At 48.4% G+C, this 19,876-nt stretch overlaps 1 protein-coding gene across 1 annotated transcript in view; it reads right to left on the bottom strand.

Moving 5' to 3' along the window:
• Positions 1 to 19,876, bottom strand: part of TCERG1L (transcription elongation regulator 1 like) — a 193,958-nt gene that overhangs the window by 152,355 nt on the left and 21,727 nt on the right. Inside the window, exon 4 of the mRNA XM_060286295.1 lies at positions 1,992 to 2,177. Within this exon, the coding sequence (XP_060142278.1) occupies positions 1,992 to 2,177 (186 nt within the window). The remainder of the gene's footprint in view (positions 1 to 1,991; positions 2,178 to 19,876) is intronic.

The following is a 19,876-nucleotide window of genomic DNA, read 5'->3' as shown; positions in this document are numbered from 1 at the left end:
ACAGAAACGAAGACCCAACACAGCAAAACTTAATTAATTAATAAACTCCTACCCCCAACATCTTCAAAAAAAAAGAAAGAAAACCACAGTTTTACTCCTTTAAAAAACAAAAAAAAGAGGAGAGCCAGGGCAACACTTCTAGGTGGGTAGGTGGTCCTCCCTGCCAGAGAACCACTTACAGGGGCAGCCCTGGAAGTACCATATCCAACACTGGGATCGGCCAAAGAGCTCAGGGACCACCCACTGGGCTGGGGTCACTCGTCCAGACCCGCAGCCCCAGTTTCAACCGCTGTAGTTTCAGATCAAAGGGACCAACGCCAGCAAGACAAAGGCCATATCAGAAGCACCTGTTAAGTAGGGCCCCTTCATCTTCTGACTGTCCACTTCGGCAGTTTTGTACAAGATAGATCACATGGAGGTTGTCTTTTTCTAACTGAATGCACATTATGGCAGATTTGATTATAGAGCCTTATAAAATGCCAACATGGAAAGACGTCTAATGATTATGTCACTTTATAAATCATATAAGAGACATGAAGAGTGAAGCCGCCCCTGGGGTACACAGGGCTTGGTTTTGGGTTCTTTCTAAGATTAATTTGCTCAGAAAATAGTAAGTCATCCTTAATAAATGCCAGTGGACTGATGGATTTTAAAACCAGAATCTTGACACAGCTGTAAATTATGTTCCACACAGGAGATTATCCATGTGCTTTATTTATTCTCCCCGTCACACCCTAACTGCATGTTCACTAACACGCTGAAATAGAAATAAGATTTTGTTCTTGAGAATACAACATTCTATTACCAACGAATTTATCAGGTCAACATAGAAACACAGAAGCCAAGGTCCAGTGTTGAGAAGACCACATCAGATTTACTAGAAACACGACCAGAAAACCAAAAGCACTCCCCAAACTGGAAAGTAATGAAACCAGGTTAATCTATTTCTACCATGAAAAAAAGATTATGTATCTCACAATCTAGAGATGCTTCTATCACTGATAACCTAGCAATTAATGATATAGTGCTAATATACAATTCTAGGGTTAACTCTAGTATAGAATTAATATTATAATTCCACAGAATTTCTATCCAAGTCTTACTGTATCATGTGAAAAACTAAAACTCAAGTAATAGTGCTGGCTCCCAAGACTCCAGTACTTACTAAAGGTTATTCCAAGTCAACGCTGTTTTTGTGACATTTAAGGACAGACCCAAACATGCACTCACCAGGACAGCTGGGACACGTGGAGTGCTGGTGACAGTTAGCAGATGTGCGCGTACAGCTGAGAACATGTTTGGACAACAGAGTTGCAACCAATCCAGGACCAGGCCTTCCGCATCTCATCCTGCATCTCAGCATCGCTCACAACACCAGAATGTCTGCCAGCCCCACCTCCGCCCCGCGGACTTAGAATAGTACACCTGCTGAACGGGTGAGCTCCAAACCTTGGTGGCTAGCCTGTCTCTTCCTCAGCCACGGGCTTCGGTGGACCTCTGCACCAGTCCCACCGTGGTGGGGAGGACCCCACTCCATGTGTTCAGAGCAGGCCCAGCTGGCCAGCCCAGGAGGGATGGCTCAGTGAGGGCCCCACGCGAGTCTGAGTTTTGTACTTTTTTGTGTTTTATTAACTCCGATGCTTAACTGTTTTCCATCATGTTGCCTTTGCTTTTATCCAAGCCCCACACACGAAAATTAGAAATTTCTCAGTCATGTGCATCACTCCCCATGAAGAGTTAGTAAAGGAATGTCTCATTTCTTCAAACAGAAACTTTACACTTTGCTTTATGGCAGAAAATGCCCGGGTTGACTAACATGACCTTGGTCAAGGGAACTGAGGTCCGTTTGCGTGATCTGAGGATGAGCCCTCCCTGACGCCCCCAGCACGCAGGGAACCATGAATCTGGGGGACGGCAGGTCCCTGCCTTGGTCTCCACGCTGTGGACTCCGAAGCAGCCCGAGGCTCTGAGAGACCAGGCTGTGTACTTACCAGAGAAGGGTGTGGTCCGCAGGGGTATTTTGATGGGCGCCAGGGTCAGGAAGTGGCAAGGCTGCACGCTGGAGGGGGACGGGCCCCCAAGTCCCTCGGGGTCCACGGAGACCATGGTGGCGGTGGCAGTGGTGATGGCAAAGGTGGGGCCGCTGCCGACAGGCTTAAGGCTGTTGTGATGACCACCTGCAGAGGGGGGACAGGGAGGTCAGCACAGGATGCCCAGTGTCCCCTGGAGACGATGCCATTTCATCATACAAGCAGCCAGAAAACAAGGCCGTGGTAACCCCCTTTCTTGGAAGCCTGTGCCCTGGGCCACTGTCCCTGAAATAAGTGTGATGAGCTCTTTACCCACCTGAATGTCACCTGTGCACGGAGCTGTGTGTCCTCACAAGGCTCACAGTCACCAGGGGACACTCCTGCCTCAAAGAGAAGCACGTTGCTGCAGCTCACAATACGACGCTCAGTAAACAAAGCTGATTATACAGTCATTTCCGTTTCTACACTATACAGTCACTCGGTCAACAAATTTCACTGGGTCAGTTAGATGCCAAGCATGTTCTAGCTCTTAGGGACAGAGTCACACGTCTCTCACTTTAAATCAAAAGGGCACGCTCACTCCCAGATCCTTGAATTTCTTTTTATTTCTGTTTTTCTGTACTTTCCAAACGTCCTATGATGGGCATTTACAGATTTTTAAAATGCAATTTAATTTTTTTATAGAGCAGGTTTAGGGTTACAGAAAAACGGAGCAGGAAGTACAGAGAATTCCCACATATTCCCCCACACCCGGTTTCCCCTCTTATCGCCCTTTTGGGTTGGGTGCTACATGTGTTACCATTAATGGATAAACCAGCACTGATACATTATTATCACCCAAAGTCCATAGTTTACATTAGGGGTCACTGTTTATGTTGTACATTCTATGAGTTTTGCCAAATGCAAAACTAAAAATCCCGTGTGCTCTGCCTGTTCATCTCCACAAGCTAGAAATGACTGAGCTCAGTGAGGAAGGTATGTCGAAAGCTGAGACAGGCTGAAAGTGGGGCCTCTTGGACCCTTAGCCAAGTCGTCAATGCAAAGGGAAAGTGCTTGAAGGAAATTAAAAGTGCTACTCCAGTGAATACACAAATGATAAGAAAGAGAAACAGCCTTATTGCTGATGTGGAGAAAATCTGAGTGGTCTGGATAGAAGATCAAACCAGCCACATCATTCCCTTAAGCCAAAGTCTCATCCAGAGCCAGTCCCCAGCTCTCTTCAATTCTATGAAGGCTGAGAGACGTTAGGAAGCTGCAGAAGAAAAGTCTGAAGTTAGCAGAGGTCGGTTCATGAAGCTTAAGGAAAGAAGCCATCTCATAACACAAAAGTGCAAGGGGAAGCTGCAAGTGCTGATGTAGAAGCTGCAGCAAGTTATCCACAAGATCTAGCTCAGATCATTAGTGATGTTCAGTGCGGATTAAACAACCTCCTATTGGAAGAAGATGGCATCTAGGACTCTCATAGCTGGAGAGGAGAAGTCAATGCCTGGCTTCAAAGCTTCAAAGGACAGGCTGACTCTCTTGTTTGAGGCTAATGCAGCTGGTGACTTTAAGTTGAAGCCAATGTTCATTTACCATTCTGAAAATCCCAGGGCCCTTAAGAATTATGCTAAATCTACTCTGTCTGTGTGCTATAAATGGAACAACAAAGCCTGGATGACAGCACATCGGTTTACAACATGGCTTACTGAACATTCTAAGCCCACTGTAGAAATCTACTTCTCAGAAAAAAAATTCCTTTCAGAATATGATCGCTCCTTGACAATGCACCTGGTCACCCAGGAGCTCTAATGGAGATGGAGAGGAGATTAATGTTGTTTTCGTGGTAACACAACATCCATTCTACAGCCCATGGATCAAGGAGCTATTTTGACTTTCAAGCCTTATTATTTAAGAAACACATCTCATAAGGCTATAGCTGCCATAGACAGTGATTCCTCTGGTGGATCTAAGCAAAGTAAATTGAAAGCCTTCTGGAAAGGATTCATCCTTCAAAATGCCATTAAGAGTACTTGTGATTGGTGAGAAGGGATCAAAACATCAACCGTAGCAGGAGTTTGGAAGAAGACGGTTCCAACCCTCATGGGTGACTTTGAGGGGTTCAGACTTCAGTGGAAGAAGTTACTGTAGATGTGGTGGAAACAGCAAGAGAACTAGAGTTCGAAGTGGAGCCAAAGATGTGAGTGAATTGCTGCAGTTTCACAATAAAATTTTAATGGATGAGGAAGGAGTTGCTTAGGGATGAGCAAAGAAAGTGGTTCCTTGAAATAGAATCTGCTCCTGGTGAAGATGCTATAAAGATTATTGAAATGAAGACAAAGGATAAAGAAGATTACATACACTGAGTTGAGAAAGCAGTGAAAGGGTTTGGGAGGACTGACTCCAATTTCGAAAGAAGTTCTACTGTGGGTAAAATGCTATCCAATGGCATTGCCTGCTACCGAGAAATCATGCTTGAAAGGAAGTCAACTGATGCGGCAGATTCTCTGCTGTCTTTACTTTAAGAAATCGCTGCAGCCTCCCCAGCCTTCAGCGACCACCACCCTGACCAGTCAGCAGCCGTCAACATCGAGGCAACGCCCTCCAGCAAAAAGATTACGACCCGCTGAAGTCTCAGATTGTGTGGGCATTTTCAGTAATAAGGTATTTTTAATTAAGGTATGCACATTGTTTTAGACATTATGCTATTGTACAGTAAACAGACTGTATTAAGTGCAAACACAACGTTTACATGCACTTGGAAACCAAAAAAATTGCTTTATTGCCATATTCCTTTTACTGCAGCGGTCTGGAACCAAACCAGCAACATCTCAGCGGTGTGCCTGTATGTACCCAAAGTTCCTTTGTGTCTTTTCATGGCAAGATAGCTCATTTCTTTTTATTACCGAGCAATATTTCATTGTCTGGATGCACCACAGTTTACCCATTCACCTATGGAAGGACACGTTGGTTGCTTCCAAGTATTTACGATTATGAATAAAATTGCTATAAACATTTGTGTGCATGTCTTTGTTTGTACGTGAGTTCTCAACTCATTTGGGTAAATACCAAGGAGTGTGACTGCTGGGTCATATGGTAAGACTAACTTCTGCTTTGTAAGAAACTTCCAGACCGTCTCTCAAAGTGTCTGCACCGTTTTGCATCCCCACCAGCCATGAAGGAGTTCCTGTCAGTCCACATCCTCAACAGCACTTGGTGTCAATGTCCTGGATTTTAGACATTCCAGCAGGTGTGTCGTGGTGTCTCATTGTTGTCACAGACAGATTTAAAGTCAGCAAAAATACCACACTATTCAATATATATTGTCTTAATTAACAATAAAAGCACATTCTAGAAAAGGTATAAAATGGAGTAAATAAGCATCTAAAAATGTCCCTATGGTCCCCCAGCTGAACACTGTTGATCTTCTGTCATGCAGCTGACCAGAAGTCTCCAGAGGCATGGTGACGGACCACCAGTACGCCGCACACGCTGCCCTCCCACTTCTCCTGTCATTAAATGGCCTTCCCAAGTCCAGTTATTAATCAGAGACTAGTATTCCAGGCAGTGGAACCGCCACACAAATCTGCCATGCTCCCTTAACCAGCCCCCATCATAATAGGTGTTGCCTACTATAAATAAACATGACATAAACAACTGTGTGCAAAAGGTTAATTTCTGCATTTATTGCCCATTCCAGGATGCTTGTTCAGGGCCAAACAGGGTGAGCATTTTGAGTGTGCATGTGTCAGTTTAATGAGGCAGTTCTGTGAAAGTCCACACACTATGGAGCTGTACACAAGTATTTCTTTGTAAATTCAGCTTCCCTCCTTCAAGATTCCTTTATTTACATTATTTTACCACAGGTGTTTCCACTGCAATTTAACCACTTGTTGGCCCTGTTCAGAGACAGCTCCGCTGGTGTGACACAGGGCTTCAAAGAACTGCGATTCTCAAAGCCAAGTTCAATGACCCCAGTGATAGGCTACCTGATGAATTTGTTGACTGAACTTGATCTTTTGTTCAAAACGAAGATGACCCTTCAGCAAAGAATGAGAAAGTAACAACAGTGACTTAAAAGAAACAGTGCCACGGCAAGAGCATTTTACAGATCGAAGTGTGGGAACAGTTTTATCATCGCGTGACTTTGCTGTCAGAAATGATAAGTCAACCAAAAAGGAAAAAAGAATAAGTAAACCTTATCTACCTCTTTAAAAAAAGACGCTGGAAAGACAGTTTTTAACCTGCTTCGAATCCATCTGGGTCCATATAAAAACGCACCACTCACCAGTTAGTTGACAAAATCGACTGCATAATATCAGTGGAGATAAAAAGTTAATAACCAACGTCGACAAAATTACTGTCGTAGTTGGTGGATGAGATGAGATGGAAAGAAGGGGTCTTATCACTGCCAAGCTCCCACCAGCTTCAGGCCTTGCGCAGGTGCGTTGTGTGTCGATATTAGACCCAGGCACCTGGTGTGGGAACAGGATCTGGCTCCCAACCTCCAGGGCACAGATGAGCTCAACCCTGGCCGGCAGGTGGAAGAGGTAACTTGCAGACTGGGAGGGGGGGCTCAGGAACCTCCTCTGACCAATGGTAACCCCTGATCCCCATCTGGAGCGCCGTGTGGGCGGGAGCTGCTGGCAACTTCCTGCTTCCCACTCCATCCCCCCGCCCCCAGCTCAGGCATTTACGGAGCATCTCCACCTGCCAGATGGCACACAGCTCGGCCAGGAAGACGCTACCATAGGAAACACTGCTGCAAACAGATAATCACCCGCCAGGAGGCAGGCGGGGCCGAAGGGGCCCTGGGACGCCAGCTGCTCCCAGTGAGATACCTCTTGAGCTGAGTCCTGGAAGATGAGGCAGGCACTCAATAAACTGTGTCGACTGGTAAGTAATTATCATAACTTGCTTTCGCCAAAGGACAGCACTGAATCCCTTAGTTGAGTAAATAAACTGAGATAAGAGGCCAAAAAAACCTGCTAAGCCAGCTAAGAGATAAGCCAGCAATGCAATCCCATCAGCATCACTAATAAAAATCAATGTTTTAGGCAAAACAGTAATTAACCCTGTGCTTCTCTGCAGGCAGGCAGCTGCGGGGTGGGGGGGTAGGGGGGGACTGCAGCCATCCCACCCTGTGCTGCCCCTTCCGTCACGTCACGGCCACCTCCCTCCAGATCCCTCTCTGATGGCCTGACCTGCAAAGGCGCTTTGTTCGCAGTTTTCGTCTGAGTGACCCCAGGACAGCTGGACGAAGGAGAACTTCTGCGGTCCCTGTCTGTCGCTGGAGAGCAGGACTCAGTGACTGCCTCAAGGCCAGGCGTGTCTGCCCAAATTCCTCTGCAGGGCTGGCACTGGGGCCCCACCTGGCTGAACGCGTGCCCCATCCCAGCTAGACTCCTGGGCGGGCTGGAGCGTCTGGAGGACTTTCTCCTTTGTGCCACCAGAGGCCACCCTGCTGTCCACACAGGGGCCTTCGGTCACTGACACACTGATAGACTCACAGGAGAGGGCGGGCAGGCTCTGCGCGGCCACCTGTGCTCACAGGCACCCTGACCACTGACCTCTCCCGGTACCTGCCTCCAAAACTGGAACCCAGCCAGCAGCTGGATTTGCTTTTCCCAGGATTCAACAGAAAAAAAAGGAAGAGAAAGGCTGGTGGGCCCTGGGACGGCGGGACAGGCAGGGGCTCTAACCATCCGGCCTCAGGCTGAGATGCTAACTGGGGACTGTGCAAGTTCAGGGGTGTCCGCTCAGGCTGGATGGTCTGGTCTGTTCCTGCTCCCTTGGGTTTTCTCTTCCTCTTAGGCCTGCACTGGAACAGAGCTGCTCTCAGCCCCAGGTTCTCTGTCGCTGGCCGCATTCCCCAGAGGAAGAAGGGAAGGGCAGTGCTGGAGACAACATTGACCTCATCCCTACTGGAGGAATACTTGGTGTGGAAGGCACCAGAGGAGCCCCAGAATTATAACCACTAGTGGGCTGCAGAGTAGATAAGATGCTAGACATTTAGCTTCCAAATCTTTACAAAAGAGCAGGACGGAGGCCTCGCCTGTAGCGTCTGACACTGAGGACACCACGCAGAGAGGAAGACCTTTATCTTGGGATGCAGAGTGTATGGAGGAAACACCAGGATGGCAGCAGGTCTTCCGATGAAGAGGAACCTCACCTGATACACAGGAGATGCTGTGCTCTCCTCTCAGCCACGTCCTCAAAACAGCAAACAGTCATCAGCTAATTTCGTTTATTACGTCCGTTTAGCATATGATTCAGCTCTGGTGGAATCCTTCAGGCGGTGTATCTGCCAACTGGTAATTATTTCTGCAAACAGGACCGGTCAGGGGGTGACTTCAGGCAGTGGTCCATATGTGGAGGCTTCGCCAGGAGGAGGGTCTGGGGTCTCTGGCAGCATGTGAGGCTTTGACAACAGGCAGAGGGGAGGGAGGGGGGACAGAGTCAAGAGCACAGGCTCTTCCTTCCTCCCCTGTGCTCTGAGGGCGTCGTGTCCCTGTGCCCTGACCCCCAGCTCCGTCAGTGCTTACCTGGCTCCTTTTAGGAAGAACAGTGACGGGCCTTGGTGTCTAAGTTAAAGCCGGTGCCAAGCTCCCGCACACGTGTTTGATTTTGCTTTGCCTTTCTTGGTGTTTGCCATTCCGGCAGTTTTCTGAAGGAGACATCCGGCTCCTGGTGCTGGTAAAGTTTTCCACGTTCCGAGGAAGCACACCCGTAAGCTGGGCTGGATGGTCACCCAAGCTCCAAGGCCGCTCTCACCTTGCCCAGCAAAGTATCTGTTTCGTGATCGGCTCTGGCGGGTTGTGAGCTGCGCAAGACATGCACCACATTTGTCTTTTCTGCCACCCCGGCACCTAGGCAGCATCCCGGTGCTGACGGAGTGTCTGTCTGCCAAGAATAGCCACGGGTAGGGGGTGGGCGACCCTGGCAACCTGCACTCGCAGCTCACGACATCGCCCTGCCCCTTCTCCCAGACTGTGCCCTCCCTCGGAGCCCTTGTAACCTGCAAGCTGGATGGGGGGGCTCTCCTCTCCTCCTGACAGAACCGCCAGCCCCCCATACCACGGAGCAAGTACAAACGCCTTCCCGGGCGACACCTCTCATCTCCCCCAAACCCCCCTGTTACATGCTGACCCACAAGTAACAGAGTCTCGTACCTTGCTGCCTCCTGCCCCCGAGGGAGGGCTCTGACAATGCCCTTTGACCCAAGAGTCCCCTTTCTGTGTCCCCTTTTGACACAATCACCTATGTGTGCATCTGCCTCCCCCAGGGGACCCAGAGAGCTACAGCGCTCAGCTGGTGGCCTAGCTCAACCGCGACGTGAGCCCGGGCATGAGGGGGTGCGCGGTTGCCTGGAAACCCCTCTTCTCCATTTTTTCAGGAAATAGGAAAATGATGTCAGGATGTGTCCCTAAGGAAGAGTCAGCAGTGAGAGGGATACGTATGCACAGTTTGCTGTGAGGAATGCACCAGGAGAAGTAAAACTGTTTGAATCTCCCGTTTCCCACTGTTTGGATGCTAGAACAGCAGTGTGTTGGTTTGGCGTGTCATACAAAGTGACAGCCCTCTGAAGTTTCGGCCCTCATTTCCCCTGCTGGGCTGTGACTACACCTACCTCATGGTCCTGCACCTAGAAGCACTGGAAAGGGAAGACTGGGAAACAGCATTTCTAGAAGGACCTACGCCTTCACTTTCTAAAGCATCGTTCAGTTCCTAAAATGATGCTCAGCACAGAGTCCAACCTGTGGACCGACGGAGCATCGCAGCACCACCTCTCAGGGCGACGCCTGCTCGCGGGAGATGCACCAGCGTGGCCAGAGCTGACACTGGATCATCAATCGGAACCCGTCCCCTCCCTGCCCCCCAACAGGAACTAACGTAAATCTTTAAGTCTCGGGGTCTGGAGATGAAGAAAGGAAGCTACACGGAGAGAAAACCAAAAACCAGATGGAACCAGCTGGGACCAAGATGGTGATGAATCTGACCTCCCACAGACCCGGGGTCTCATGCTAGGCTGATTTTACTACATTAGCGACTAAGTGACACACCCAGCGGAATGATGCCATGACTGGAAGTCAGGGACTGAAAAAGGATACAAAGGGGTGGCAGCCTGCTCCCTGGGAGAGCCCTGCCCTTCCCCAGAGACTAATGCATGGGCCTCCCCATCTTCGGCCTCACCCCTCCTCCCTTTGTCTTGCCTCTAAAATCAAACCCCTCCCCACGTGGGCAAGAAGTCGACCTGTGAACCAAGTTCCCGCTTCTCCATTCTTTGGCCACACAAATCCGAAGGGCAAAGAACCTTTTCCCTCCCAGGCAACTGGTCCAGCCGGGCTGGGGGTTAACCACACAACTTAATTCGGTAACACAAGCCCGGCTCCCAAATGCACGTGTTCATTTCTGCTAAACCCATCTGGGCTGCCTCCCCTCATTTCTGACATTTGGAAGAGGACTTTCCCGTACAAATCCTCCTCATCTGCCCACAGAGCCTCCTCTTGGTTCTTCTCGATTTGCAGGCACGTCTGGCACAGAACTGCTCTGCAAAGGGTGGATTTCGGTCTGATTGCCTCACTTAAAACTTCATCAGGAACCAGCCCTTCCCAAGGAGGCACTGCCGCTGTTTGACTCATTTTACTCCAGCTTTCTGTCCGCACATCCGTACACACTTCCAGCTATGCCCCAGCACTGGGACACCCCAGTGACCCCTGATACATCTAGTCTGTGGGCACCGACCCTGAAGACCCCTTGGCGGTGCTCGGAGCCCCCACCCCAGGACTGGCGATCCCTCCAGGTCACCGACCATAGGATGAAAGGTGCTCCCGGCCCTGAAGCTGGCGCTGAATCCCAGCCAGGATCCGTCCGGCCCCTTCCCCTCTCAGCCGGGTCCCCTCCCACAGAGCAGAGAAGCACATGGCATGGCTTTGATGTGGGTCTCTGTCAGCGTCACTGATGGCACAAGCGCCAACGGTGTGCTGGACCCACTTGGTCACCGTGAACCTGCACCCACCTCCACGGGACAGAAGTCCATGCACCGCAGCAGAGTCACCCCTCGGGAGGGTCACGCGTGGACCAGCCCTCCCCCGCCCCACCCCCCATGGCAGACGGTGACAGGCAAGAACATATGAGTTACCTAATGCTAAGACAGGGAAAATTCACTCAGCTTCGTGCAGCAGCTTAGAAATCCTAATTTATTGTTATGTTTATGATTTCATGTAACTTGGTACACAATAATTTGAATATTTACGTTATTAAAACTAGAGATTAATTACACTGCCCGAAGAACAAACCGCCCCTGATACTGGGTAATGGAACCATCCTGATGCCGTCATGAGCCGAGTCAGTGAAGAAGACGGGAAGACAGCAGCGCAGGAACCATCTTCGTGAGGAAACAACGGACCGGCTGACACTGACATCTAAGGAGCCCCGGCAGCGTAGCCTCCCGCTCGCGGCCCATACCTGCTCTGGAATCCCAGGTCCACTGCGGAAGGAGTCGGGTGTGCAGCTCAGGGGCCTGGGGTGGGAAGGGGCTGTGACACGGCCATGCACTCTGGCCAAGCGGACCCCAGGGCTGGACCCCAGGGCGGGCTCAGCAGAGCAACTGCCCCTCCCACAGACACACTTTCCACCAGAACGCCCAGATCACACACTCATGAACTCCTTGAGGGCAGGACTGTGCTCATGGGACACATCCAGGTACCGGGTATAGAGCAGGGGCTTAACAAACCCACAGCAACCGAGTGGCTCCCAGGCAACATTTGTCTCCTGAAGGATTCATCTCGTAAGTGGTTCAGTGGGTCCAAGCAGATTCTCCAACCTCTGAGTTTACTCTTAGCAGGGTCACCCTCGGGGGTCCGGCCACACCTGTCCCATGGAGGGTCCCAGGGTGCACGTGGCTGTCCCCAAAAAGAGTGTCATCTTCCATGGAACGCAGTGGCATTGGCAAAAACGTAACCTTCTGCCTTGAAATAAACGCGTTTCCTTCCCCGTGAAAGCTGCAGCAGATGGATTCTATCCGTCACAGGCAGCCCGAGGTTTTGTTGACCTTCAAAGAGGACACAATCCCGTCTGTCTGCACAACAACGCAAGTGTGGGAGGGGCTCCTGCGAGGCGTTTACCAACACCGTGCTGTTCGGCACCAGGCAGCTCTCTTCCAACCACTTCATTCTGCTCAATGCGCACGATTTACGCTCACCTCTTACCTGCCTCGTAACGTCCCAGGCAGTAATAAAGCACAGGAAGTATGCTCAGCTCGCGTCTTTCTCTTCAGAGACGCATTTAGACAGCGACGTGATCAACCAGCGGACGATGTTTAGGAATCTTCCTGCTTGACGGCGTCTCTCCTCATTATGAAATTAAGATGATTGACAGCCTCGCAATGGGGACCCCAAACCCGCCTTTCCCTTCAGCACCTGCCCAGGGTGGGTTCCGCCCCGAGCCCCACTCGGGTAACGGCGTGCGGCCCATCACAGGACTCGTGGGGGCGGCGAAAGGGGCTTTAATGGGTCACGTCCACACTGACATCTCCACTCCTCAAAACCCAAACACACTCCCAGGAAACAGCCACTGGATCAGGGCTCCATACATAACCCCAGGGAAGACGCCCGGTGTTTGAGAATAGGAATGTCTAAGACAGGAATTTGCAGAACAATGTTCTCATCATATGCAGCTGCTGCTAAACTGTGCTGCACTGAGCCCACGTCTCAGCAAATAGGGGGCGTCTGTGCCTGTCCTTGTGGAACTGACGCCCTAAGTGAGACGAGTATTTGAGTTTGCAGAGTCAAGGCATCCATCGGTGGGGATGGGTTGGGAGGTGACATCCCTGCTGACGCAGGAACAGGAGGGAACAGAACTCTCCCCTCACACGCAGACCCGGCCCAGGGAGCCTGGGGCAGGCTCAGAACTGCCAGTGCCGGCAGCCCACGTGGATCTGGTTCAACACTGCCCTCCCGGAAACTGGCCCAGCCTCACCGCAGAACGAGTGTCCCCCAGGGCAGGTGAGGACACTGTTACCTGCTCCACAGAGGCCTGTGAGGGTTTGGTGAGGTCATCCCCGTGCACAACAAGGTCCTTATAAAGTGTCCGCAAGTAACTCGTGCTCAAAGAAAAACTCGTCATTTTTCTTACAATTTTAAGGCATTCTACACGTGTTGACTTTACAAAGGGACAGAGGAAGGGAAGGGGGAAGACAGAAGAAAGGAAGGGAGCAGTTGGCAGGCAGGCAGGAGAGTAACTGTTTGCTGCAATATATCTACCTGTAACTGTCATTCCTGCCAATAACTTCCAGGGATCCTGTCACACCTAGATTTCTTATGGCCTAAAGCATCCCAGGAAAGGCCAAAGGAAAGTCACACCATCAGAGCTGAGAGCAAAGTGAAGGGTCCCTGGGAGAAGTGACACTGGTGAGACAGACTTACGTTGCACGTTTACTGTGCCCAACACAAAGAGAAGACTGTGTCCACGTTAGCCTGGAATCCATGGAAATTCCAAGCAAAGAAGGTAGAAAATCAAGACGGACCTGGAGGAACGCCGGCCATCCAGCGTCCCCGAGAGGATGGCCACGCTTCCACAGATCCACCCCGACCGTGACAGGGAAACAGCCCATCAACAGTCCGAAGGCATAAAACATGGATGTGTTCACGGCTGCAGCGGGTCTCAGGTGGCCGTGACACCCAAGCAAACGCGTCCAAACCCACTTCCAGCCCCTCCTCCGCCTTCCATCGTCCCGGTGAAGCCACCCTCTCAGGCGGTGTTTCCTCTTCCCACCGGGAATTCCTTGATGAGAGAGTCTCCCTTTGTAACGGAGCCGAGCAGAGCCAGCTGCATCCTTAATACTAAGCTACCCGTGACATCGGTGCCTCTGGGAAGATACACACGCACCTGTTTCCTTCGTGTGGAAACAGCCACATGTTTACCTGCGTAGCCTTGGAGAGCCACCTGTGGCAGGCTCAGGACGGGCAGCAGTGGGACTTGTCACCAGAGGCTCTGCGGCCAGAGGCACCCCGAGTCAGGGCTCCTGGGCCCTGTCTTTGCGCATCCCTCCAGCATACAGAAAAGGTTCGTCATCCACGGAATCCTGCAGCCCTGCCCCTCCTTTTGTGTCTCAACATTGATATCTTGGCCTTCAGCGTCCATCACAAGGTTTCAGTTATAAAGTTGCCGTGTCCTCTGAGGACTCCTTTTCGCTCATCCGTCAAAGTCCATATGCCTCTTAGGATGTCAAGGGCAACGATCTACCACCAAGAGCCACTAGCCTTCTTCTTTCTATTGCAAATGGTGAAACCCCATTCTCTGCAACCCACATTGCATCCAATCTGCCTTTTCCTGAATCAACGGACATTTGTGAGTGTCCGTCACGTGCACGGTCTCGCAGTAACGCCTCTGACGAGTGCCCTGCACTGCCTGCGTGGCATGAGGAAATCTACAAGTAGGTTTGTCTCTCTATCACAGGGAATGGATGCAAATAGGCTAATTAGTTCAGAAGAGATTCAAGGTTCATTTCCAATGCAAAAAATCCACTCTACTGAGGATAATACTGCCTGAAATGAATACTTATTTTCCTTAAAGATTGAATAATATGTTGTTTATATAAACGGCATTTGAGTTGATGCCAGAGGAAAAAGGAAACTGCAAGTAAGACTCAAGACCACCAGGTCATCATCACGAGAAAAAACGCAAGCCTTGATTATTGGGAAACACTCATATTTCTGTTCTTTCCAAAGGCAGATAGATCTGCCTTAAGTTGACGAGGCTTCAGCTCCAGGGTCTTCATTCATACAAACTCCACCAAGCCTCCAGCCCTAACTCCGACCAGGGATTTTGTATTCTTTTCCTTAAAGAGGACAGAGAGTTTCATAAATGTCATGGTCCAAAACACCTGGTCTGCCCCTGCTTACCAACTTCAAAACCTAAAGGTAAACACTGCTGGATACAAATGCAAAACCATTCTTCCACAAAGGCACCGAGAAAGATTTTACCCAAATCTTCATCTCCGAACCCTCACGTGATAGCTGGAGACTAAGACCTTAAGCTTTCAAGCTTCTCAGAATTCTAACTGAAGCCACATTTACATGCATTCAAGAAATACAGTGATGACACAGATGGCCATGACATGCAGGGAGTTTTAGGAACATACATTATTTTTTGTGATTCCTGATGCCGTTTTTTTTTTTAAGATTGTCGTGTTGGTGATATTTGGAAGCAGAAGGGAACTGATTCTTCATTACAGAAACCAGGGACAGTAGCCCCAAGGGTCACACCTGAAAGACTAGGTCTCCCTATCTGAAAACTTCCCACTGAGAGTATTTTAGTCTAGTAATACAAGTTAGGCAGTAAAATAGTAACACAATAAGCTGGGCTGTAAGACCTAGGGCAGCAGAAGTTTTCATCGGTTTTGTTTACTGCAGTAACCACCAGCACGCGTGCCAGCGCGCGGTCCACGGTAGGGCTCGATCTGTATCTGTGGTATTGATTATTGATTTAATATTTGCCACGTGCTTGTCAGAGACAAGACACTCTACCAGGCACTGGAGGTTCAGTAGTAAACTAGACAGACAAGGCTACTGCCCTGTTGAGAACACATCTTCTTACCTGAATGACATGGACACTGAACGCTTCAAGGAAGAAAATCACGGTAGGGGAAGCGGAATATTTAATTTTCACCAAAACATTATTTCTCACCATTTACTTCTTATAGGCCTTGAACCTAAATTTTGACTGAAATAAAGTCGTGGTGATCATCTGTAACTCAAGAGAAATCTAAGAACCTATCTATCTAGCTCTTTTCCTGGCTATCAGACCACAGGGTATGTAATCTGAGAAAAAATGTATACTCTGATGAATATTTCTTATTACACAATTCTAGAGATAAGTGGGTACGGGCCACTGAGCTGACCAGTCTTTTCAGTCATATCTAAATTACTATAACAAAACGTAACCACTGGCGAACTGGGAATGGAATGAGCTTTCCTAAGCTCGAGGAAAGGTAGTTAATAAAATCTACAATCCACGTCACTGACAGAGGGAAGGGTTAGCAGCACCCCTTGGAAACGGGAACTGCAGAGTCCCTACCGTCACTCCTGCATGAGATGCCGCACCGGGAGTCCTAGACAGCAAAGGCAAAAGCGGAATTTTAGAAGTGAAATTAAAGAGCTCGAGAGTAGAAGGAAAGAAACAAATCCTTTTCCTGTTCATCAACTCTTCTGTGGCTCTGCAAGGCAGCGTTGCATCCTTTAAAGCAGGTGAAAGACTCTGACGACTTAGATAAAGACGCCTATAAGAAGTCTCAGAAAGCATGATCACAAAATGATGCCAACGTGCCTACAAAATATTTTCAGACAGAATCTGGAAATCGTTTTCTCTGGCTACTGATGTTAAGGAAACTCTGCCTCATCTGCTGGATTCTGAAACATTCATTCAAGACAACATTTACTAATTTATGCTATTATTGAGAAATATATACTAAAATAGTAAATCACAGTAGAATGCAAAACTGTGTTACAATAGCGCATCACGTGCGGCAAAGCACCGATGCACTAGCGATGTTTGTAAATATTTAGTGGAGTTGAAGCGGAGCAGGACCCTAGGGTCCTTCCCCCCCGACCCCACGTCCTCAGCCTGCCTTTTGTCTGTGGAAGAAATTTAGCCAAAGAATAAGTTTAATCAGAGAAGTGAGAAAATGCAGAAACAGAGGAAAACGACCAAAGGAGACCAAATCATAATAGTTTAGTCATTAAGTATAGTCAAGGACCTTTAGTTCCTCCTCAAGGGCTATAGATCATATTCTGAGCCGTATCCTGGGAGCTGTCTCGTAGATACTGAAACCCCCGCCAGGTGGAGGAAGTTAACTCCGTGATGACCGGGCTAGAGCCATGACATAAGCTGCCACGATTCCGAGAACTGGCCTCAAGAAAATGGGAACAAACCTACCCTGGAACTGAAGATTCCCTGTACCTAAAACAATCAAGATGATGCTGGTCTGGAACTGAAGATTCACTGTACCTAAAACAATCAAGATGATGCTGGTCAGACCGCCGATGACCAACTTCAAGATGACTGCCAGAGCTGGCTGTATTGCTTCTGCACGTAGCCCCCTTCCTCAGTCTGTAAAAGCTCTTACCCACTGGCTGTCACGGGGGCAATCGGCCTTTGGACAGGCGTCCCCCTGCCCCGGTTGCCAGCACCCGAAATAGTTTGCTCAGGAGCTGGAGGGAGGCATGAGTACACCAGCTGGGTGGAGGACAGGCACTAAATTGGCCACCACAAGGCTGAAGTGCCCTTGCGGGTTTCCTGTTGTCTCTAAGAGTCAAACACATCTGCATCTTCTCCTGAAATATCTGTTTTTCCATGATAGGAAGGTAGAGTGTCTCCCCCAACTTTCTAAGTAAAATTGGGGACCTGAAAGCTGTATCTGTTTATCCTTTTCCTCCAGAAATCGCGAGGCATCGGGTCACCCCCCCACCCCCAGTCTAAGGGCTGAGGCAGAGGGACAGCGGGGACATCATGGTTTGACTTCCTAGTGAGTGGGGCTGATCCCCGACTAGGAGTGAGTAGTCTATTTACACTTTACACTCCACACCCACACCGGCACCAGCACCTGGACGTACGATCTCAGGTGAAGTCAGACCGGACCGTTCAGGAGGGGCGCTCTGTGGGGACACCATTGCGCTGCCACCTGCGCTGGACCCCAAGGCCCCACAGGGTAGTTCTAAGGAGGAAACGAGAGACCTCTGCCCAGCGTTCTTCCAGACGTCTAACGCTGCGGCTGTAAGATGGAGAACTCCTCCTTACCCAGATATGAGGAGTGGCTAAAAGAAATCAAGCTTTGCCTCAGCGGGGCTGTTTCTTTGTGGAAACAGCAACTCCAAGATGGACACAACTCCCTTACAGGGCTGTCAGAGTCACACGGCTGATGAGAGCTCAAACAGCACCGAATACTCTCATTTTCAATGGCACGAAGAAGAAAGAAGTATTTTCATGTATTTTATGGCATTCTGTATTACACTGTATAAGTAAATTCTGTATAACCTAAGTAACGCATGCTCATTAAAAATGAAAAATAAAAGATGTTACATCCAGCATTCAGAAATTTCCATTATGAACACTTTCGGATGTTTCCTTCCGTCTTTCATCAGCATGTGTGTGAACTGTGTGTGTACGATGCTCTCAAAACTGGTACCATCCTGTTCATTCGTGTTGTAACCTGCTTTTAAAAATTTACTAAAACAAAAGCATTCTTTCGTCTACATAATCTTCCGAACGTGATGCTACTACTGGTTGGAGACTGTGCATTTTTACTGCTATGTTGTAACTCACTTAACCAGTTACTTAGTCGTGGACATTTGAGATTTTATTTTTCCTTTTGGTATAAATTACGAGGTGCTGAATCCCTGTGCATGCATATTTGTTCTTCCTTTAACTTGCCATAGAAGGAGAACCACTGAGTGAAATTATATTAATTTTCTCAGAGGATCCGAAAGCCAACTTCCATGACCCAGTACACACTACATTTAATACCATGTACGAATGGGCGTACGTTCCATCGCCCCATTGCGAACACCAAGGAGCACCAAGGCTTTCTGAAAGTCTGTGCTCATTTAATACGGGAGAATTATAGTCGGTGGTTTAAATCTGCATTACCTGAATTACTTGTGAGTAAACCATACATTGCATAATGACCATTATAATCATTCTGTGAGTCATCTGTTTATGTCTGTCTTTTACTATGGTATTAGAATATTGTCCTATATAACAATTCTCTTAAAACTCATTGCATTAATCTATATGTGGATTAGTATATCAGTACCACATTTTTAAAAAATGAGGTAACTTTAGAATAATAAGTTGGGGACTTCCCTGGTGGTGCAGTGGTTAAGAATCTACCTGTCAGTGCAGGGGACATGGGTTCAAGCCCTGGTCCAGGAAGATCCCACATGCCTCAGAGCAACTAACAACTACTGAGCCCTCATGCCACAACTACTGAAGCCCGTGCATCTCGAGCACGTGCTCTGCAACAAAGAGAAGCCACCACAATGAGAAGCCTGCACACCACAACGAAGAGCGGTCCCCGCTCGCCACAACTAGAGAAAGCCCGCGCGCAGCAACGAAGACCCAACACAGCAAAAATAAATAAATAAATAAAATAGAATAAGTGAAGTCCTTCATAGATTTTTTAAAGTATGTATTTGTTCATCTCATGCGTATTTCCATGATCAACAATTTTAAATGATCTTCTCATGCTCTAAAAAGTAATATAATTAGCATTATATTATATCCATAAATTAATTTGAGAAGAATTGATATGATCACAATGTTCCATTTTCCTATCCAAGCTCACAGTGAGTCTCTCCAAAGTCAGCAAATTCTTTGTTTTCTTTTTTAGGTTTCATTCATAGTGAAGGCTCTGATCTGTACACCTGTGTTGACAGTGTGCCCAGGAACTTTATGCATTGCCCATGCTGTGTGAACAGAGGCTCATCCCTGCTGCTATATTTAAATAACTATTAATAGGTAGGGACTGTGTTGTCTTTTGTATGTTTATATTTTATCAATCCATTTTGATGAACCGGCTGTTTAATTCTGAGAGTTTTTAAGTTGAATTTTGTGAGTTTTCAAAATACAAAAAAGTATATAAACCCCAAGTGGTGTTTCTGTTTCATTTCTTACTGCACTGGCTGGAACTTCCAGAAAACAGCCGAAGTAAAGAAAAAATAGTGACTGATTCTCATGCGAACGGCAGTGATGCCTGCCACGTGACGTGGCAGTTTTTAGAGAAATATTATGTATCATGTTAAGGAATTACAGTTCAGTTTTTACTTTCCTGATTTTTTAATGGCTGTTTACTTTTATCACACGGTACA

This window comes from Globicephala melas, chromosome 16 (assembly GCF_963455315.2).
Source record: "Globicephala melas chromosome 16, mGloMel1.2, whole genome shotgun sequence".
In the NCBI taxonomy this organism is placed as follows: Eukaryota; Metazoa; Chordata; class Mammalia; order Artiodactyla; family Delphinidae; genus Globicephala; species Globicephala melas.
The sequence above is the reverse complement of the archived record's forward strand: the minus strand, read 5'-3'. Positions and strand labels throughout refer to the sequence as shown.